We start from the raw sequence: 22,341 nt of genomic DNA, 5'->3' as shown, positions 1-22,341 counted from the left end.
TGGGCAGGGACCCCTTCCACTGGAGCAGTTGCTCCAACCCCTGTGTCCAACCTGGCCTTGAGCACTGCCAGGGATGGGGCAACCACAGCTTCTCTGGGCACCCTGTGCCAGCGCCTCAGCACCCTCCCAGGGAAGAACTTCTGCCTAATGTCTAATCTAAATTCACCCTCTTTCAATTTAAAACTGAAGTGCCATCTTTAAAACTAAATGCTATCTTTAATAGAAATAAATTAGAATAAATGCTCAGCTTTGCCTCCTAAAGACAGGTGGCAGGGTAATATTAAAAGAAATGAATAAAAATTCATTTAATGAGCATTGTTAATTAAACCTGGAAATCAAAGAGGTCTGCGTTGTGGGAATTCAGAGGGAAAATGAAAATGAAGGGAGCTGTAGCTCGGGGCAGGACGAGCGGAATTAAATTAAGAGCGATGTGGGATGGTGCGTGTTGGTGCCGATCTCACCCCCTGCGCGTTGCAGCGCAGTGAAGGGGTTGTTCTGTGCTCGCACACCCATTACACGCTGCCACCCATAGAAACTCCTGCTCAGCAACGGGTACCCGGGTGGCACGATGGGACCGCGGGACATGACCCTCCTCGGGGCCCGGTCTCGGTGCCCTTCACCGGAGTGATTCGGGTTGGGGGTGTCAGTGGGGGTCACTCCGTGCCGCTGGCCCGGCCGCTGCGCCCTCCCGAGCCCCCCGGTGCCCGGTGCCGCATACAGGGCCCCGGTGCTGAGGGCCCTCCTCGCTCTGCCCCGGAGGGAGGGCCTAAGCAGAGGGCGAGGGAGGGATGGAGAGGAGGAGGGAGGGAGGAAGAGGAGGAGAGAGGGTTGGAGGAGGGATGGAGCAGGGCGGGAGGCAGGCACGCTCTCCGTCGTTGCTTCCCAAATTCCCCTGGCTCTATTTCCCTGCGCCCGCCCGTCCCCTCGGGCTAGAGACCCAGACCCTTCCCTCTCTCCCCAGGTCCGGGCTGGGGGTCCCTGCTTCCCATCTTGGAGGAGAGAGAAGAACCCCGAGGGGAGCCCCGGCAGCCCCAGCCCCAGGCCGCGCTCCGGCCGCTGCTGGCCGGAGATCGCAGCTGCCGCCGGGGCTCTCGCTGTGCTCCCTGCCGGGCTCCCCGCTCCCTGCTCGGGACAATAAAGTCAAACCGTAGAGCCCCTCCGCGTTCCCGCAGCCGCCCGCACCCTCGGGGCTCGGTCCCCGCTGCGGCCCTGGGCGCTCCCTGACGGGGCTCTCAGGCGGCCCTGCCCGGGGCTGCTGGCACCGGGGGGAAGCTGTTGGGGAGCGCGGCACCGGGGACTTCCCGAGCGCTCGGGGGGGGGCACCGGCCGCGCTCCCGAGCCAGGCAGGTGCCCCCTGCCCCCCGCCCCAGCCGCATCCCGCAGCGGTCCCATTGCCCCCGCCGTTGGGAGCCGTCGGGCCCCGCGGGAGCGGGCGGCGCGTCCCCGTCCCCGCGCTCTGACGCGCGCTCCCGGCGCGCCAGGCGCGCCCCCGCCGCTATAACTGGCGTGCATGGAGTCGGGGCCGGCGCAGAGGAGCGGGCGGGCGATGGGAGACGTCGCTCCGGCGGGATAGAGGGGCGGAGACGGGGGCACCCCCGGGGCCCGGCCCGCCCGGGGCTCTCCGCGGGCCCGCACAGATGCTGGTGCACAGCTACCCGGGCATGGTGAGTGCGGGCCGGGGAGCGGGCGGGGGGTCGGGGCCGCCGGGGGTCCGCTCGCCCCTCACCGCTGCTGTCTCCGCCGCCGCAGGACCGCACCGAGGGGCTGCCCGGGGCGCCGGCCGGGGCCCGCCTGCCGCAGCTGCCAGCGCTCAACCAGGCGCCCTACGGCTCCGCTCCGCCGCTCTGCCACACGCCAGCCGCCGACTTCCAGCCGCCCTACTTCCCCCCGCCGTACCCGCAGCCGCCGCTGCCCTACCCGCAGGGCCAGGAGCCCGGCTACCCGCACCTCGGGGACCCGTACGCGGCGCTCAGCCCGCTCCACCAGCACCAGCAGCCGGCCTGGGCCCCGCAGCGCGGCCGCCAGGACGAAGCGGGGCTGCTCTCGGGGACCCACCGCGCCCTGGGGCTTGACCCTCGCCGCGAGTACCCCGCCGTGCCCCGCTTGCTCCACGGGCTGCCCGACGGCGGACACGGGCTCGCCGATGGCCCGCTGGGCCTCCATGGGCTCGGACACCACGGCATCGAGGACATCCAGGTACCGAGGGACAGAGGGAGGACGGGAAGGGTTCCCGGGGAGGCGGGTGGGGACCGATCCCGCTGCTGCCTGTGCGGCCGAAGGGGTGTGAGGGGACCCGACCGGGACAGGTACCCCCGGGCAGGGAGAACCGATGGGCAGGGAGCCCCGTTACTGAGGCTCATTCGTTCCCGAGCGATCCCTCCTGGCCGGGGGCAGCGGGTGGACAAGGGTCCCGTCGCTCCGTCCCCACTCCCCGAGCGGCCGGTGCCCATCGTCACCGGGAGCCGCCGGTTGACGGCTCTTGCTTCGGTGCTTTCAGACCGTGGACGACGGCGGAATGAACCTGCTCGATCAGTCCGTGATCAAGAAAGGTAAGAGCGCGGCGGCACCGCGGGACGCGGCACCGGGAACGGGCTCCCCCGCGTCGGTTTTCCCCTGCATCCGCCGTCCCCCCAAGCAGCTCCCGTCCCACCGGGAAGGACTCGCCGCTGGCCCTGGCGGGACTGAAACGAAAACGGCGGGTCCCGACGGGCCTGCGAGTCCGTTTGTCCCCGGTTCGCCGGGCTCCCTCGGGTGGGACTGAGGCCGCCGGTACCGGGGACGGAGGTGCCCGGACGGACGGACCCGGCTATGGGGTGCTCACCCCGGTATGGAAACCCCGGGGCCGTCCCGGCGGCAGCTGCCGGCCGGAGCTGAGCTCCGCACCGCCTCGGGCCACGGCAGAGCGGGCCCGTTCTGCGGCACCCATACCGGGGGAAGGACGTGGGGGTCGGTGCTGCCCTTTCCCTCGGCCCCCGCTTCGGCAACAACGGGGGCCTGCGGAGGCTGCGCGTCTGCGGCCCCAAAACGGGGTTTCCCCTGCGGACCGGTGGGGAGGCAGCCGCTCGTTGCCGGTACCGGTGCGGGGCTGCGGGCAGGGGTCCCGCACAGCCCCCGGTGCCTCCCGCTGCCTCTCCTGATTTACCACCGGTTCTCCCGCACCCGCTTAACAGCCCCTCTGCTTCCCAACAAAGCCCCGGGGTTCAACCAGCTCGGCTCCGTTAATGTCCTATTGATAAAAGCTCCGCCGCGGCGGAGAGGGGGGACCCGACCGGGGCCGCGGCTGCTCGGGCCGGCAGCTCCTCGGGGGATCCCGGCTCCGGTCCCGCTTCTCTTCACGGGTTTCTACCAAAATACGTAGATGGGAAGGATGCTGGTAACGGGCGCTCCGCGGTTCGGGCTCCAGCACAGGAGGGCAAACGAACCCGCCGCCGCCCGGGGGGGTTCGGTGCAGGGTTAACGGGGACGGAGCCGGTACCCGCAGCCCAGCCCGGTGCGAGGTTGCGGTGTGAAACACCGAGCGCCCCGGGGACGTTGGACCGGGCAGGGACGGCCCCGGGTAAAATGCAGTTGAAACCGGGAGCTTTTAGGTCTTCGCTGTGCCTCGGGGAAGCGTCCCCGTGGCCCGGCCGCAGCCGAGGCCCCGGTAAGTGCCCAGTCCCGGTAACCAGGGAAAAAATACCCCTCCGGTTCAGGGGAGAAACAGCGTTCCTGGTGCTTGACAGCCCCTTTGCACGCAAATCGTTATTATACGAACGCAGCTTCGCTCCACGCAACATTTCAGTGGGGCATTAACGACCGTCGTTATTTGAGCTTGAATTAGAACACACGAGAGGCGTTCCATTAACGATCCGTGCCTGAGAAAGTCTGCGGCAGGCTGGGAGTGCGATGCCTGCTCCTCGAGCCGGAGCAGCTCCCGGTTCTTTATCGAACCCCCGGCTCGGAGGGGTGTACCTGGAAGTGCGGCTGAAGTTAGGGTGTTGGGGTATTTTCTCTTCCCTCCTTACCGTGCTGTTCTATTCGGTTTCTTTTCCCTTCCTTTTTCCGAAACGCGCCATTCCTTAGAAATTCTCGTCTCCCGTGGGGAGGATTTGTTGTTGTTTGGTGCCAGATTTGTGCTTGGGAAGCCTCTAGTTTCAATTCCGAAGAAAAGAACTGATAAACGAGCCCTGAGTGGCAAGCGGGGGGTACAGAGCCCGTGTGCTCCTCCCGCTCCCGTTCTCCAGGGTTCTCCGACAGGGATCCCGGGGGGTTCTTGTAACGGCGGCAGAACCGGGGGCAGATGGGGCCGCATCCCGCAGCGCTGCCCGGGGCTCTGCCTGAGCTCCGGCTGCCTCCGGCCTCCGTTGGCCCGTATTTCGGTGGCTTCCTGCTGAGCGATGCCCCGAAACGGGCGAGTTCGGCCCAAAGGAAAGATGCGGAATTCGGGAAGCTGCAGGCGGATCCGGCCGCAGCGCAGCCCCGGCGGACGGTGACAGCGGGATTGGAACCCGTTCGTGCCCCGGGGAACCGGGGGCAGCCGGTTCCCCTGTCCCGGAGCTGCCGGGGTAGCCGCTGCCCCCTCTCGAACGGGGAGAATTAATTACTCTACTTTATTATTAATAACAATATACAGCACGGGGTCGTCCTTCACCGGCTCTGGTGCTCCGAGCCGACTCCTGGAGCCACAACGGGAGCGAGAGCTGAGCCCGGGGTGGATTATACCATAGGGAAAAAATCGGGAATATCAGAGACAAATCCCGAGCGGTTCCCAGGCAGGAGGGGAGGCGAGGACAGGCCGACGGGGAAGGGGAGTCTCGTTGCGCTTCTCTCCATGGAGAGTGATGGTAAACAGTAAAAAGAGCAGTTTTGTCATATATTGGGGCCGAGATCTCAAAATCCCTCACAGGAGATGATTAATCCTCGAATTCCTGCCGGGATGGCCCTTGGACAGAAACCTGATAGAAATCTGTGCATGTGAAAACAGATAAATCTCTCCGTAATTAGTTGCCGAGATAGTGTTGTCCCGGTTCAACCAAATATTAATCACCTGCCCGAACCCCGAAGCCACCTTTTAACTGCCCGACTCGGAGGCGCTTTTCTTTCTTTCATTTCAATTCCAAGCGCAGGGCCCCCCAGCCAAAAAGCGCCCGACGGGAGGGATGCGCCTGCACCGAGCCCGCAGCCGCGTTTCCATCCGGGGGGGCTGTCACTGGTGCATCCCCCCTCAAAACAGGCCCTAGAGCGTGTGCTGGGGCTTAGGGAGGACGCGGAGCCCCGGAGCGCGATGCCCGAGCATCCCTGGGTTTCTTTCTGGTGTTTGCTTCTCTCCCTTTCCCTTCTTAACCAACCTCCTTCGGGTTTAGCCGTCAATGTCATCACAGGGGGGGAGTTGGGGGGTACAGCGCCCTGACGCACCCCTCCCGAGCCCGCAGCGCTCCGGTCCCTTTTGCTGCCGGTAGCCTCGAATTTAACGAACGAACGAGGGAGCAGGGGAGGCATCGCCCCACCGAGGGCTTGGGGGGACCGGTCCCGGATAGAGCAGGGCTGAACCCGGCCGTTCAGAACGCGATTTCCGTCGGTGCTCCCGGGACTGGCTCCGGTTCGTTATCCCCGTGGAGAGCCCCGGGGCTGGAGGCGCTGGCCGGGCCCAGTGCTGCGTGTGACCGGGTAGAGCAAGGGTTCCCCTTCAGAGAGCTCCGGTGACCGGATAGAGCCAGGGTTCCCCTTCAGAGAGCTCCGGTGACCGGATAGAGCCAGGGTTCCCCTTCAGAGAGCTCCGGTGACCGGATAGAGCCAGGGTTCCCCTTCAGAGAGCTCCGGAGCGCGCTGTGGAACGGAGGGTGAGCTTCCCTCGCACTGCCGGCACAGACAGGGAATGCGTTTCGTTTGGGAATTAAATGGATGAAGCTTGGATAGGGCAGCAGAGCTCCCATGAATTCTTTTTCTAACACATTTGTGCATTCTCCCTCCGTCCCCAAAATGTTTCAGAACGACTTTTATGTGACTTTTTTTGTTGGTGTTTTTAATCTGCTCGGGATTTTCCTCTTCTTCCTCGTACGCACTCTATTAGGAAGACATTTGACTTGGAAACAGTAAAATGAACTCTCAGAAAGTTCAGTCTGTGGCCCTGGCTGCTTTCGGCTGCCGCAGCTCTGGGCATTTTCCACTCCTCTCACCTGCTGCCCTGGGGTTAACGCTTATCCAGGCTTGAAACCCTCAAATGGCCGGAGCCGCAGCGAGCCCTGAGCAGCCGCTGCTCCTGGTGCGGGTCCTTCCCTGAGCTGGGTGAGGAGAGGGCGAGTTTCTGTTTCTGAAATCAAGCATTAAAGCCGAGCACTCAGTAGCAAAAAATCCTGCGGCTCGGTCGTAAAATAAGGAGGGGTTTTATTGCTTTGCCATCCTTTTGGGATCAGCGGAAAGCTCCTGATAGAGGCTTTTGCGACAGAGGAAAACATGGATTGCTTTCCCTGGCACCTCGGGGCACGCCGGGGTGCAGGAGCAGCCCTGGGTGCTGCCAGCGATGGGTCAGGGCCCTGCGAGCAGTGGGGAGAGCCGCAGGGGCCTGCGCACCCTGCTTGCGGGCAAGGGTTTTGGCTGGAGCGTTTTACAACCTGGAGTACAGCTGGAGTAGGGTGTAACCAGCGTGGGCTCATGCTTGGCACCCAGGCACACACAGCCCATGGGCACTGCGTAGCTGGTGGGGACTGAACTCTCTCGGCTTGGCGCTGAGGCAGCAGGATTTGGCCGCTGCTCTCTCCCTCGTGTTTGTGACTTGCTTTGAGTTTCCATCCGAGGCTCCAGGGTGGCAGCGCTAGCGTTTCTGCTCAGGAATGTGGACCTGTTTGGCTGGATGCTGGACAGACAGATGGAAAGCTGTGCCTCAGAGTGCTCCGAGCCCACAGTTAGACATATTGCAAGGAGGAGCTGTCACTCCTAAGGAATGCAGCAGAGGAAGCAGATTAAGACCAAGATCCTCAGATCCATTCGCCACTGCACGCGAGCTCCAGGTTTTGAGGCAAAACCTCCCCATGTGCTCAGGGTACAGGGCTGCTGGTGGGACGAGGGCTCTGGCCTGGTGGCAGCAGTGCCATTCCTCCTTTGTTTCAGTACAGGGAGGAAGGGAGCTGGAACAAACACCGCATGAAGCCACATGTGGCAGAAAGAAAAACCCTGAACGAGTGGTAGATTAGATAAACATCATTTCCTGTGATGAGCAAGGTAATAAATGAAGTCATCCTGTAAAGCACCTGGGGCTGCGAAGACATGTCTTTTATAAGACTGGTCACGGATGTGGGTGGAGGTGCTTGGACTGCAGTCAGATACTGGGTGCTGAGCCCAGCTGGCAGAGCCCTCCTGGCTTCCTGCAGCTTCATCCGCTGCCATAGTTTGCCTGAGTAGGAAAAGGGGCTCACCTGGAACAAGTCAGGTCTTGACTGGAGGCTTTGCTGCCTTAGCGCTGCTCACAAAGGCTTTAAAGTCGAGACAAGCCCTTGCACACACCAGGAGATAGAGCGTTCATCAGCCCACAGTCGCACCTCCCGATCCGGGCACACATGCGTGCGCGGCAGGAACACCTACAATCAAACAGCCACACTTGAAAGGAAGTTTTTACTCTGAACTGCATCCAGATCACCATTCCTCCATTAAAATTACATTTTTAATGTCCTATAATTGCACCAGGATAAGCCCAGGTGTGTGTTCATGTGAGATAACACACGCGGGTACCGGTGAAGGCGCTGGGCTTTGTCTCAACCTCACCGGTGCCTCCCAGGCATGTGTTATCTCCAAGTTTCATGTACGTTGTCATGACTTACTGTTTAATTAGATGGTTTTAAATGAGTTTTTTTTCTCTTTGTTAGAAATAAAGAGCAGGTCTTAAAGGGTAGGTTTAGGTTGATGTCTGGCATATGGCTTGAGAGCCAAAGCAACAGGGCTCCTCTGGAGGTAGGCTTCTCCATGGGCAGCACTGAGTGTGGCACCACAGACACACTGGGCTGCCTCTGGAGCTCTGACACTTCCCTTCCTGCACTTCAGGGGTCATGGGTATTTCAGCGTTTGACCCCACATCAGCTCTTTATGCACTGGAGCTGCTCTCAGGTCTCCCATTCAGGAGCCTTCTCTTCTCCAGGCTGAGCCGGCCCAGCTCTCTCAGCCTGGCTCCATAGAAGAGATTCCTCCCTGGTTAGTAATACTCCAAGATACATGATCTCAGGGAAAAAAGAGTTTGCAATCTGTCTTAATTATCTGAAGAACCTAACCAAGGCTCTCTGAAGTCCTAGACTAGCACCCTAACCACTAAAGCATCCCACCCTTTCCTGTGTGATCCTAAGGAATTACTCATTCTTGCTGTCCTTCCATTTGTTTATTTGAATTCTTAATGAAGGAGCTAATTAGCAAACATGGATCCAATGCTTGGAGATGCTGCATGCTCAGGTCTCATCTCCATGCTCCATCCCATACCCAGCTCTTGCTACCTCTGGGTATCACCTTTGGTTTGGAGAGAGTTTAAGTGCTGTGATGTGGTGGAAAAGAGCAGAGAAACACAAGGAAGTGGGAATGAATTGCTAGAAATAAGCCCAAGCTCCCCACTGCAATTAAACATCCTGGAATACAGTGTACCTGCATCCCGGGAGCAGGACAAGGGCAGCTGCGAGCAGGTTCAACTCCACCGCCTAAGAAGCCATGGCAGCATCTGTGGCGCGTGCTTGGCATTCCAGCCCGGCTGAGTCTCCCCACCCTCTATCTCAGGCATTTATCTGGCATCAGTCACCCGAGTGCTGAGGCGCCAGGGAGTGAGGGATGGGGTCAGGCCCTGCTCCCTCTGGACTGGTCAGACAGGTCCCCGGGAGCAAGCAGTGTCCCCGGTGAGGTGGCTCAATGGGGATGGTGTCCCCCAGGGCTCCCTGGGAGCCCCATGGGCTGGTGCTGTGTGAGCAGAGGATCTGAGTGTGGGTATGCAGGGTGGCTTCAAGCACAAGAGCCAAGTTGGCAAGAGATGGGGCAGGCACTGAGGAAACATCATTGGGGGTTTGTAGGTGCTGCAGGAGCTGCACCAGTTACCTGTGGGCAGATGTGCCCCATCCTGCACAGCTGGCTGCTCTGAGTTGGTTTCCCCATAGGAAGATGTGATGTTGCTCCTTCTCTGTGGCTCCTCCCTGGCACCATGATGGGTCCCATGTCATGCATCCTGGGGCTGCCAACACATGTGCTCTGTTGGACAACCCAGCAATACACAGGCATTAGAAACCCAGAGCCCCTTCTGAGCAAGGGAAAGGAAAAGCATTTCCTCTGTGGCAGTGGGCAAGTGGTGCCTCTCCTCAGAGACATCCCCAGGCAAACTGGTGACTCCAGCACAGATTTACATTGCTGTGGCCTGAGACTCAGATCGAAACCCTCCCTCCCTCATGCTCTGCGGGTTGGCAGCAAGTCCTATCTGCAGAGAAGTGTTTTCCTATTATTACTCTCATCTAATCTTTGCTGAAGGGTCTTTTGCCTTTCGAGAACCTAAACACATTTCAGCAAATTGATAGCAACATCACCGTGGCTTGCATGGGTTCCGCCGCCGCCTGCAGAAGACACTGCCTCTTTCTTCTCCCTTTTTAGATGATGTGGATGCAAGCCACACAAATTCAGGTGCTCCTATGGGGAATACAGGGAAAACCTCTCAAGCATGTTACTGTAAAATGGATTATGCTGTTTAAACACAAAGATCCCGTAGACCCGTTGCCAAGATGTAATGGGAGTTTGTGCTGCTAAATGAATAAACCTGTGATGGTAAATGCTGCAGGGCAGAGCGGTGCAGCGCGTGGCAGGGAGTGCTTGCTGCCTTGTGGCATGGCTCAACCAGGCTGCGGTGGCATCAGATGAGAGCTTCCCTTGGTGTCAGCACAGAGCACTGCAGTCTCCAGCTCCCCTGGCAACTCCAGCCTCCTGGTTCAGTTTCTTCCCTTCCTGACACCTGCATGTGCTGGGAAACCCATGAAATCAATAGGAACAGAGGCAGAGCCACCCAAGTCCATCCAAAGCAGTTGGGAATTGAACTGGATTTTGAATGGGTATTTTCCCAATGTGGCTATGAAGGGTCCTAGCTGCAGGTTCAGGAAAAGGGAATCATTCTGAATCAGGGGACTCTGTAATCATCAATATTCACTGTGTTCCAGGGGAGTATTTCAGAGTTTGCTGCTGGGGCTCCCTGACAGCACAGCCCAATCCATGGACTGGAGCACAGCAGGGAAACGGGTGGGAGCTCCCAACAAAGTGTTTGGGAGCAGTTACCAAAACATCCACAAACTGTCCTGACCAAGCAGTGCATTTGGGGCTGAGCCAGTCCTGAAACACATTAGCTGAAAGTATTAACTAGAAACCACTTCCTAATCCCCTTGCCAGTGCTGGAGGAGAAGTCTGAGTAAATTTGGTCATTATATTGATTGGCCATTCCTATCAAGACACAAGGTACTAAGGAGGTACCATGCTGAGCCAAGACGCCACATCCCTTGGTCTCCAGGAGGCTGAACCTTCCTGTGCCATCAATCCATCCCAGAGCTCCCCAGGAGACACCTGCAGTGACACAAGGCAGGTCCTCTGCTGGGTAAAACAGAGGCACACAAAGAAAAATGCAATTAATATCACATGGCACTCTAACTAATGTATTGATTTGCATGGGAAAGAGAATGTTAAGTACAGAGCTTTGCATAGGCATGGGACCTCCTCTGATTAGCTTTCTCATGGGAATAGTTTGAGTTGTATCCCTGCTCCATCTCTGAGGGTCCGAGACCCATTTCCCTATCAGGACTCAGCAATCTGGAAAGCCCAGAGATAAAACAAGATTCTTTCCATCCTTCCATTTGAAAAGGCCTTCGAGCCTATTATGGTGTTTCCTAGAGATGCTCTTTGACATGGGGACCTGGTTCAGGTTGTGCATTCAAGATAAAGAAAATACCTGTATAATCCCCTCCGGGAAGGAAGGATAATTACAGACCACAGGTTTGAAATACAGCTGATGGCACTGACCTCCTTCCCTGGACCAGCAATAAATACCTCTCTGCTGAAACACCAGGAAACTGGAGCAGCTGAACTCCACAGCACCTCCTCCGTGAAAAAGGGCTTTGAAAAGGATGGTAGGAGCAGTTGCCTCTGGCTCACACCCACATGCAGATACTTCTTTATATATGTATCTCCATCTTATAATTTACATCAGAGACATTCAAACGAAGGTTAGATTAGCTCACCGAAAGCTCTTCCTCAAAGACAGCAGCAACCCCTCACCTTTGGAGTGCCTCCCATCAGACATCCATTGGGCTGAGCTTTCCCCTGCTGCCTGCCTGGAGCAGAGCTGCAGAACAGAACCCGGGGGCTCAGGGCTGTCACCACTGCACTTCCAATACTGTGGAAGCAAAACCTCAGCAGCTGCATAAATGTGCCCCTTAGGGCACCCACAGCAGTGGTTTGGGATGCCCTGAACCCACAGTGATGCCCAGCACAGCTGAGCTGACCAGTGCATGGCCCTGGAGACAGACCAGGGGTCGAGATGCTTTTAGGGTGGCTGGAGACAGCTTGTGCCTGGAGATGGGAGATTATTTTGTCCCAGGTAGTCTCCTATAACGATTGGCTGATACCTCTTTGAAATGCAATCTGAGCTGTAGCACACTCCCACCTAAACGGTGTTGCAACAAAAGCTCCAATACCCAAGGATTCCACGTTTCAAAGGAGGAGGATTTACCTGTAATGTATCTAAGGAGAGACGAAAACAGACTTGTAAGACAGGCAGCGATTTGCATGTTCCCTCTGGACTCGTTTTTCCCCCTCACAGCACCCCGAGCTCCAGCTGGAGATGGAACTAACAACAGCAGGACGAGCATTCAGCTTCAAGGACCACAAATCTTCCTGCTTACAATTATCTTGCAAGCAGGAAGCGCCTTTCTCACATGGAAATGTGTCAGTGCTGCTTGTTTGTACCTTTACAGGCAAAGCTCAGCGTTCCCTTAAAGCCCAAAGCCGAGGGTGTGCAGCCACCCCCGAGCACAGGTACTGCAGCATCCACAGGCAGAGCCTGAGCCCCGACTGCAGATGCCCCTTTTGCACTGGCCATTTACCCATCAAAGGGGCTGTTTCAGGCAGCACAGTGGTGATTTCAGGCACGAAGGCTTGTGCACAGAGGAGGAAGCAGTACAGAAGTTCAGGCATGGAGCATCCTCACCCTGGACAATGCAGATCAACTTGTGCTGAAACTCATCACGGCAAAGCAGGAAACTCTCCAAGGCTTTCTAGTTCCCTGGGTAAAGGCCTTTGAAGAATGGGTTCTTTTTGCTTCTCCTTCTTTGCACCTGGAACTTAAAAGCTGAGAGACCCATTTCTGTGAACCAGAGCAAGTGTCAGAAGCTTCATGCTTCATCCTGAAGGCACAAGTCTCCTCTCTCCATCCACCACGTTCACAACAGAGTGATCATCAGCTTAGTGGTGTTTCTTCTCTTTCCCCCTCCTGTTTGCTACCTCCTCCTCACAGACACAAGGCAGTGGCATCCTAATCCACCTGCAGCATCACAGGAGGCATCAGGACCTCATGCTTATGAGTGTTGCCTTCCTACACCTGTCTGCCTCTCCAATGAGCATCATCACATCCTGCAGCTCGGCGCTTGACCAACTCCTTCTGGCTACATTTACCATCCAGGGACTTCTCACCTGGAGAAATCTCTCATCAGGGATCACTTGCCAAGGTTTAATTAGGTATCACAGCATCTCTCCCACACAGATGTTACTATCTCAAGCCCACATTGGTGAGGTGACCTGCCCAGAGGCATAAAGCAGGCTCCTGGCTATGCAGGGATGCAGCCACACACAGGCAGGATGCTCTGCAGCCAAGGGAGTAAGGGGATGAAGCCTTTGGACCTCGTTTGAAATCACTCTCTCTGAATCAGGGGTTTTCATGCCACAGCAAATGGAGCTGTGCAAGTTCCATCCTCTGACATTTACACCCCAGGGGTGGTTAAAAGACAGCCCAGGTCTGACTCAGCACAAAACAGCATCTCTGGGGGATGATCACAGGCTTTGGGGGTTCAAAGGGAAGATGAGGCCATGCATCCCTGTTGTGTAGCACCAGCACCAGTGCCTGGTGTGGGATTTAGTGTCTGCACTGCTGCTCAATGCACACATGAAATGTATACAGCATTGCCAGTGGTACCAGCCATGCAGCAGTGAGATGCTGAGCCTCATGGAAGTGCTTCCCGTGATGTCATATGGAAGAAATGAGGATCTTTTCCCTTCCTGCATTCAGCAAGATGTCATATGCTTGTTATCGACATGCTGCTTTCACAGTGGCTAACTTCAAAACACAAGAGCACCGTGAGGCAAGATGATGCACTGACAAACACCTCTATTTCACAGCATTAAAAGAAGTCTGGAGTTAGGAAAACAGAGGCCATACACCATCAGTTTTCTGTATAGCAATTCCTAACACTTGAGCAATAGCTGAAGCCTGGATTGCTTAGAAAAGCCTTCCCACAGACCATAGCTGCATGCATTCAGATCACGGCCATTTACCTGAGCTTTGGTAAATCATTTAGCTTGTTCTGGGCCCCAGTTCTCCCCAGCTGCAATAATGAACCAGTTCACACAGGCATTGGGAGCCAGTTAATGACTGAAGTGGCTGGTCCTGTACCAGCCCTGGGCAGGGAGCAGCAGCCTGTGAAGCTCTTTGAGGTCTGTCAGTGCAATCTCATTCCAAAATCAGTTTTCCCTTTCAAATCAGCCCCTTGTGACCCATGCAGCCCCACAGTGCTTACCTCCATCCAGCTCCACTGCAGCATCCCAGGACCAAAGGTTCACCAGGGCAAAACACTTCACTGGGGCTTTGGCTTGTGAAGCCTGGTGCCTCTTCCGTACCCTTTCTTGAGCTGAATCAACCCAAACCAAGCTTTGTTAGAGGGAAATGCAGCTTCTGTCCTGCTCTTTATACCTTCCTGGGGTGGGGTGACCCAGCTGAGCCCAGTTCTGCTCATCAGGCAGAGGCCAAGCACATGGGCACTGGGTGGTTTGGGCCCCAGCATCTCCCCCTTTCCTTGTCAGCCTGTGCAATGTGTTGGTGCATCACTGAATGAGCATCTCTGTGGTGTGTTTCTGCTCATAACCCCCTCCTCCATGGTCATGAGTGGGAGCTGAGCCTGCCCAACCCCTGCCATGGGGATGAGCAGGGTGAGAGCCGGCTCATTGATGTCCTGCCCCTATGCCAGGACAGGTTCTGCCTATGGCTGACCCTACAAAGCTCAGCAGGGGTGACCGGTGCAGTGACACTGATGTGATGTTTCTATTGCCAGCCACAAAGGGGGTCGGCACCGGGGCTCTGGGCTGTCGGCCGCGTGCGGTGCCGACCCACAACCGCTCTCATGCTTCCTTCTTGTCTGCAGGCTGGCTCAGGTGCTCCGATCACCTGCTGCTTGCGGGAACAGGAAAGCAGCAGCTGAAGATCGAGGGGGACTTTTGGTTTACTCAGATGACAAGAGACAATTTTGGTTCCCCCAAAGCCAAGGAAACAAAGCTGTCAGGCTTTAATGGTAGCTTGTCTCCCTCCTGCAGCATGTTTATGGGCAAACAAGCTGCAGAGCAGACCAGGCAAGCAGCAGCAGGTGAGGCCAAATCACAATCATTCCTAATTAATGGCGAACGTGGCTGTGTTTGTTCTTGTTGTATTGGGGCAAGGCTGTCTAATGGATGAAGCACTGTTCCAGGACCCAAGAGGCCAGCTCGGTTTCCAGCACTGCATGATGCCAGGCCAGCCACCCGCTCTGTTTCTGCCTTCTCACTCAGTGTGCCCACTGCTAAGGCTGCCAGCTCTCTGTGACACGGGTGACCCCCTCCCATCCCTCCATGTGCCAAATCCAGTGGGGTTCTGGCCTCAGCTGTGGCCTCGAGGCAGAAGAACGATGCCAAAACCCATGTTCTGTTATGGGTGCTGTGTGCCTGCGAGGTTTGCTTGTGGCACAGAGCAGGGCTGACCTGGCTGCTCTGGGTTACAGCTTCCAATGGGATTTGTTTCTGATAGCAGCAGCATCCCTCAGATTGCCAGTTTGTGTTTCAGAAGCGTTGTGGTGTCTCCATGCATCAGCATCCATCTGTGCCTTCCCCCTACCCCGCATGCTGCCGGTGTCACACCGGAGCTCCATCGGACCCATCTCCTGCCCAGTTTTCCATAGGCTCCAGTGTGAACTCGCACTGGTGCCAGCTGCGTTTGCCTCTTCCCCAGTGCCATGTTCCATGGGCATGTGTGCTGAGCCACAGTTCCCTTCCCTCCTGCACGTCTGCCTATCACTTGTGTGTACGTGGGTCCCCAGCATGCATGCAGCTTGCATGCACACCACTGCATGACTTCAGGCATGCACAAATGTGCCACTGTGTGAACATAGATGATACTACAAGCACCATCTGCTCTTCAGGGGTGCCTGGTTTGGGGTGGCCCTTGCTGCAGCAGAACCCACATCCTCTGGGTACCTGCACCTGAAGCAACACACTCATTGGCAGCACTGCATGGATGCTTGTGAAATGCACTCTCTTGATTTCAAGGGTGTCCTCTAGAGACAAACATAACCTGTTCTGGGACTGTGGAAGAGAGCTTTGAAGTTGCTGCTTCCTGGAAATCCAGCTCAGGTTTCCTGCGTCTCATGGTGACATTGCCAGCTCCGGTCATGGCAAACACCAGCACGGCTGCTGCAGCCTCCAGCAGGGCACTGGTGCATCTCACCCTTCAGCCCCTGACTTTGTACAAGTTCCACACTGAGAGGAAACTTAATGCCCCTTAATGCTCCTTCCCATTCATCTTTCACCCTTCAAACATCACCCATTTTTATGTAACATGTGCTGCCGTTTTATTGCCAGCTAACAAGTTCTTGAGCTGTGTTTACAATATGCTGATTGTAAGCACCCCTTAATGGGGCCAGTTCATGTACCCTCCCCAGTTAATGTTCGGGGTTTCTGTTTCATTGTGGGCATGTGGATTTCCCTTCTAAACCTGCATCTCGCCCTGGTGTGTGTTGCTGCAGGAACCATCTGAAGGTGCATTGTGGAGCACTCATTACCGAGGAGCCACAAGAACGCCAGGGCTGAAATGATCTTTGGGTTCTTTAAAACTCTGCTTTCTTTTCCAGCATGAAATGAGTTATTAATTTCAGAACATAAAGGCCAAGGAGATTTGGCACAAGTTTCAGCCCCGGTTTTCACCTATAAACCTTTATTGTGCCTAAGAACGTTTCATACTGGAATGACGTATGGGAAAACCGTGCCCAGTGCTGCTGCAGCCCCCATTGCCTGTCCAGCCTCTTGTGTTAACTGACTTCTGCCCATTAAGTAAAAGGAAGTGTGTGCTGGGTTAATTTGGTTTGATCTTCCCAAGCTTCCCTTAAGCCAGGTGCGATGAAAGTTTAGGGCTGATCCCAAAGCTGAAGCCAAAGAAACTCTTTCCCTTGGCTCCTGTGCATGCCCAGTGACAAGCACAGCCCTCAGCCACCCCAGCACCTCCTGGGTTTGCTGCAGGGTGTGCAAGTGATGGCTCAACCCCATCCAGTGGGATACAGCCTGGGCTGTAGCTGTGACCCCATCCCGAAGCCAGGACAGCAGCAGCACCCAGCGCTTCTCCATCCCATCCCACCTGCATGGAGCACCCCGAGGAGGCAGGGAGGGGAAGCTGGTCACAGGTCCAGCAGCGATGCTGCAGACAGCCCTCAGCATTCCAGATCAGCCCAAAACCTTGGCTTTAAGTGCAGGGGTCATGGGAAAGCAGGGTCCAGGCTGCTTCCATTATCCCTGTTTTCCTTATTTCATTTAACCATATCATCCCATCCTTCCTTTGCTGAGGAAAGTCAGGAACTAACCGGGATATCCCAGCCAGCCGTGCTGATGTCTGTGCATGGTGCTGGGGATTGGAAAGCTGCCGGCAGAGTCACCGAGCAGCTTCCCTGGCTCTGGAATCACTCAGCCACGCTCTCTTCTCTCTCCCTTCCTTTTCCCGCAGTGCCCATCCCCTCGAAGGCCAACGGCACCACCATTAACACCCTGTCAATGAACAAGGACGGGCTGATCGGAGGGGTGACGAATCCCAACGAGGTTTTCTGCTCTGTGCCCGGCCGCCTCTCCCTGCTCAGCTCCACCTCCAAGTACAAGGTGACGGTCGGGGAGGTGCAGAGGAGGCTCTCGCCCCCCGAGTGTCTCAACGCCTCTCTCCTCGGTGGGGTCCTCCGCAGGTAAGCTCCAACAGGCAGCCCAAGCATGCTCTGTGCTCAGCACCAGCTCCCACCTCTCGGGTTGATGGAGGTTCCGGTGTGGGGTGTGCTGGGGAACAGCAGTTTGGTGCTTTAATCCTTTCCTTTCAAACCTAAAACCTTAAACTGGGATTAGTGTGGTTATTTTCATGTCTAATTTACCCCCTCTCCTGTTTCCTCTTTTCAGAGCAAAGTCAAAAAACGGGGGTCGGTGTTTAAGGGAAAGGTTAGAGAAAATCGGGCTGAACCTGCCTGCAGGAAGGCGCAAGGCTGCCAATGTCACCCTGCTGACATCCCTCGTGGAAGGTAAGCGTCTCCATCCCCTCCCATGGAGCTGGGAGCGCCCGAACCTCCCTACCCTTCCCTTGCAGCTTGCCAAACATGAGAACACTGAAATGATGCAGTGGTCACCAGTGACCGAGCCTGGGAGCAGCCCCATGTGAGCCCTGTGCTGAGCCAAGCCAGGCTGCTCCTGAAACCAAATGGAGCCAGGCTGAGAGAGCTGGGCTGGGGCAGGCTGGGGAAGAGAAGGCTCCTGAAGGGGAGACCTGAGAGCAGCTCCAGTGCCTAAAGGGGCTGCAGGAAACCTGGAGAGGGGCTTGGGACAAGGGATGTAGGGACAGGCCAAGGGGAATGGCTTGAACCTGCCCAAGAGAGGGGAGACTGAGCTGAGCTCTTAGGCAGAAGCTGTTCCCTGTGAGGGTGCTGAGGCGCTGGCACAGGGTGCCCAGAGAAGCTGTGGCTGCCCCATCCCTGGCAGTGCTCAAGGCCAGGTTGGACACAGGGGCTTGGAGCAGCTTGTGCTGGGTGCCAGCACCCTGCTCTGTCGAGGCTCCATCACTGCTCCATGCAGTGCAAGGTGCCCCTGCTTAAAGCCGCGTGTTCCTTTGCTCCCCTCCTGCTTCCTGCACGATGGAGATGATGCTGCTGCCACCGCATCTTGGGAGCAAAGCACATGGGATGCAGACAAATGCAGTGACAGCTCTGACTCCCTTCGAGCTTTGGAATCCATTGTGCTTGCGCCCAGCGTGTTGGAGGCAGCTGCCTGCAGTTTCTGAATAGAAAATCATCCCTATTGTTGCCAGCAAATTAAATGACCCGCTTCATTAGGCGGGGGCTGTTACTGAGGGCAGTTGGTTCTGCTGAATGAAAGGCTGATTTCCATTAAAAGAAAGGAAGGAGAGAAAGAAAGGAAGGAAGAAATGTACATTTGGATTTCAGGTGGCTGCTGATGGTGTGGTTCCTGCTTACCAGCTCGTAGTAAATGACAGAGTAGTGCCATGTGTGCCTGATGGATAGGATCTCCTCCTGCACAGAAGTGTAATGGTGTGGGGAGATGGTGCTACTGCATTGTCATTACTCAGCACGCAGAAACTGGCTTGTGCCCTGTGCCCCAGGCACCCTCTTTCTTGGACACTGCCTGAGTTGGTTTGATTCATTTTCTCCCCTCTGTTTGCCCACTGTTCATTCAACCAATTCACTGTGTGGGGTTGTGAGTGCTAATAATACACTGACCCACAGCCCTTCATATAGATGGAGGAGGATGGGTACCAGGGGAGCATGATGAGGGCTGCAGGTAGAACCACAGGTTCCTTTGGGAACCCTTGTCCTCTCTTGGGCACCAGCACACACAGGGCAGTGGCAGGGCTCTATTTCAGCCTCACAAACACCCTTCAGCTCTCAGGCAGAGCTGAGCACTGGCACTGGCTCCTGCAGCCCCTCTGCTTGCTGCAGCCTCCTGCCCCACCAGCCTCCCCTCCTGGCCTCTGGCTTGGTTTGTCTTTAACCCCCCTTCAGAAGCTGGGCTGCCTTGTGCCCTCCACAGAAACCTCTGCACCAGCATCCCAATGGCCTTTAAATGTTCTGCTGTGGAGCCACTCGGATGCACCATGGAGGAAACAACCCTGGTTCCAGCCTCCTTGAGGCCACAGAGCCCTTTTTTACAGTCACAAGAGCTGCTTTTTCAGCAGCTGTTACTTTCTGGTTGGTTTTTGACATCCAAACAACTGTAACTCTGATTCTCTGTAGCTTTTCCTTATTTGCTCCTTCTTTGGAGGAGGAGACAAAGTGGGAAGTGTTATCATGGGATGGGAATCACAGACACTTTCCCCATAACAGGGCACTCAGGCTGAGCTCTGGAAGCTGAGGGGAATGTGATGGGATCTAGGTTAATGCTATTAGGATGGATGGCCTAATACATATGAGCAGCAGGAGGGCAAGTCAAATTAGCTCTGCCTGCCCAACCGGGATTTCGGGTGTTGGGCATGATCAATTGCCATCAGCTCTGATTATTTCCACGGGGATGCCTGGAAATGGATCAATTCCATCAATGGGTGGGCATTTCCATGGGGTGATGGATACGCTGCCTGCACGTCCAGCCCGAGGGCTCCTGCTTACTGCAGGAGGATGTAAACCCCTTCCTTCTGCCCCTTTCTCACATCCCTGTGTTGTCTGGCAGCCACGGGGATAAGGTCACTTTTTCACCCTCCAGCCCATTTAAATCTCTGCTCAATTAGAGGCCAAGCAGGGAATTTTGGGGGATGCAGGGAGAGGAAGATGCCGCAGGGGAAGTGTCCATGTGAGAACACCTTGGTTGTTCTCCCTTTTGGAGCAGGAGCCCAGCATCACACCCCATCCTGCTCTAACTCCAGCACCATCCTTTATAACAGTTAGCAAAGGAAGGTACCAGCTTCAGCTCGGTGCTGGCACTGGTTCACTCGGACCTGTGCAGCCTGGCTTACAGGGGAGTATAAGAACCTCACAGAGGTGTCTGCACCAAGAGCCAAAGGTGCAGAAAGCCCTCGAGCAGCAGAAGGAACAAGCCCCATCAGTGGCATGGCTGAAGCTGCTGCACAAAGCGCTCCCCTTCCACACAGGCACTGACACAGCTTTGATTTGTCCTGCTCGTAGGTGAAGCTGTTCACCTGGCTCGGGACTTTGGGTACGTGTGTGAAACTGAGTTCCCAGCCAAGGCAGCAGCGGAGTACCTGTGCCGACAGCACTCGGACCCCACGGAGCTCCACACCAGGAAGAACATGCTGCTGGCTACCAAGTGAGTACAGATGGCAATGAGCCACCAGTGTGCTGGGTATCGGCAGCATCAGCCCCGAGAGCCTCCTCTTCCACAGGGAAGAGACAGTCTCACTGCACAGGGACCTGGAGGATGTGCAGGAAGCTGAACCATTCACTCCTCCTGGGAGAGGTCAACCTAACCCCAGGGAGCATCCCAGCACTGCCACATGCACCAGCTCCAGCTCTGCACCCAGGGGCTGTCCCCAGGCTGGAGCTGGAAGCTCCCAAAGGGGAAGCAGACACTGGAGCCAGGAAAAGAGCCCCCAGACACAACCAGTAACTCCCAGTAACCACAAACCTTTCTCTTCCAGGCAAATCTGTAAGGAGTTTGCAGACTTGATAGCCCAGGACCGCTCGCCGCTGGGGAACAGCCGCCCCTCGCTCATCCTCGAGCCCGGTGTCCAGAGCTGTTTGACTCATTTCAGCTTGATAACCCATGGCTTCGGGGGCCCTGCCATCTGCGCAGCGCTCACCGCCTTCCAGAACTACCTGGTGGAGTCCCTCAAGGGGCTGGATAAGATATTCATGAACAGCACAGGGAATGGGCACACGGCCGGAGACTCCAAAGCGTCAGAGAAGGAAGTGAAGCATCGGAAATAACGCGTTGTCTCCATCCCTCTTCCCAGCGAGATGATGCAGTGCAACCTGTGCTGAACTGTCTGAACATGGGAACAAACTCATGCAGAAAAGACAACAAAAAGAAGATTTAAAGAACTGAAGGTGGTAACAGCTCTCCTGGGCACGGTGAGGTTGAGATCAGCCAGGTCCATGGCTTCTGCCTTTGCTGGTTTCCAATCGTGGATGCAGGAAGCCAAATCATGTGCAATTTTGGTTTATTGAAAAGCCCCCGGTGAAATCCTCCAGGAATTGCTTCCAACTGAAAACCACACAAGAGCAAAAGCCTCCTCAGTGCAAGCAGGAGAGGCAGGAGCCGCAGAGGGCAGGGAGCAGGATCCCTGCTGTACCTGGATGTATCGGCTGGTTTTGACAGGCAAACACACAGGAAACCTTCTCACTTTCCCCACCTAAAGCCAAGAGGAAGCCGCCAGTGCAGCTGCTTTGGATCTGAAGCAGTTTCAGACTTCGTTTACAGTTTGCAGACTGAGTCGGATCTCAGTGCATCTTCCCCTGGGCTGTGGCCGAGGGGAGGAACAACCGCAGCCCCGATGGGTCCCAGGGCAGGACCTGAGCGGGGAGAGCCTCCCTATGGCCGCAGTCACACTGGGGATAAAGCAGGTGAAGTTAAACCCAGGACTGACTGAAACACCACAAACCATGGCAAACAGCACACACACCTTTCTAAAGTGAATAATAGTAATAATAATAATTAATAAAGCACAAGGAGCAGAACTTGAACCAGGCCAAACGGAACTGTTCGAAATCTGTATATATTTATTTATGTGTAATTAAAATCTGAAAGTTTTAAAATGTCCAGTGCAAGTTATTTATATCAAACTGAGTTAGGGTTTTCTGGGATGGTTTTTTTGGGGGGGTTGATTTTTTTTTGGTTTTTGGGTTTTTTTGGGGGTTATTTTACTTTTTTTTTTTAAGATGAAAATCTTTGGATTTTCAGCCCTTAGAAATGGGAATGAAGTTTTGGATACACAAAACTGTAGCATGGACAAGATAGGCTGTGATAATGACTATAGAAGTTCTTCAGGATTTTGTACTTGCTGTTGTTTCTCTTAATGCTGCAATAGATGTACACCACCACGATGTCATTCTCATTACCTTAATAAACCTCTTTCTATTTGAAGCAAGCCCCTCCATCGTCTTTGTGAACCAGGAGCTTCTGCCCCTGTGGCTGTACCTTGAAATACCACATAGATTTAAGGAACAGCCTCCTCCCTGCCTGATGTTTGGTCTGTGCAGTCACAGAGAAGGAATGACAGGAGCTGGTGTGAGTGCCCTCATCTCCCCAGCCACGGCAGCCGGTGCCTCTGGTGATGCTGGGGATGAAGTGACCTGGTGTGTCTGCAGATGTGCCAGCGCCACTCAGGATAGGCAAATCAGAACCTGTCTGCGAAGAGCTGCAGGAGGACCTCGC

The 22,341-nt window shown here is 55.8% G+C and overlaps 1 protein-coding gene across 2 annotated transcripts; it reads left to right on the top strand.

Annotated features, from left to right (window-relative positions):
• The first annotated feature begins 1,479 nt into the window (after positions 1-1,479).
• TFAP2E (transcription factor AP-2 epsilon) lies at positions 1,480-22,054 on the top strand. 2 transcript variants are annotated; one of them, XM_034069102.1, is made up of 8 exons: positions 1,480-1,664; positions 1,750-2,196; positions 2,498-2,549; positions 14,379-14,597; positions 16,976-17,204; positions 17,410-17,528; positions 20,133-20,274; positions 20,606-22,054. In XM_034069102.1, the coding sequence occupies exons 1-8, from the start codon at positions 1,638-1,640 to the stop codon at positions 20,892-20,894; spliced, it is 1,524 nt and encodes a 507-aa protein (XP_033924993.1). In that variant the 5' UTR covers positions 1,480-1,637; the 3' UTR covers positions 20,895-22,054. The 2 variants fall into 2 exon arrangements, with proteins under 2 accessions (XP_033924993.1, XP_033924994.1); XM_034069103.1 differs by lacking the exon at positions 14,379-14,597 and having other exon boundaries at positions 1,488-1,664.
• Positions 22,055-22,341: the final 287 nt, after the last annotated feature.

The sequence above is a fragment of the Melopsittacus undulatus genome, chromosome 14 (genome assembly GCF_012275295.1).
Source record: "Melopsittacus undulatus isolate bMelUnd1 chromosome 14, bMelUnd1.mat.Z, whole genome shotgun sequence".
Lineage (NCBI taxonomy): Eukaryota > Metazoa > Chordata > Aves > Psittaciformes > Psittaculidae > Melopsittacus > Melopsittacus undulatus.
This window is presented reverse-complemented; position numbering and strand designations above follow the sequence as displayed.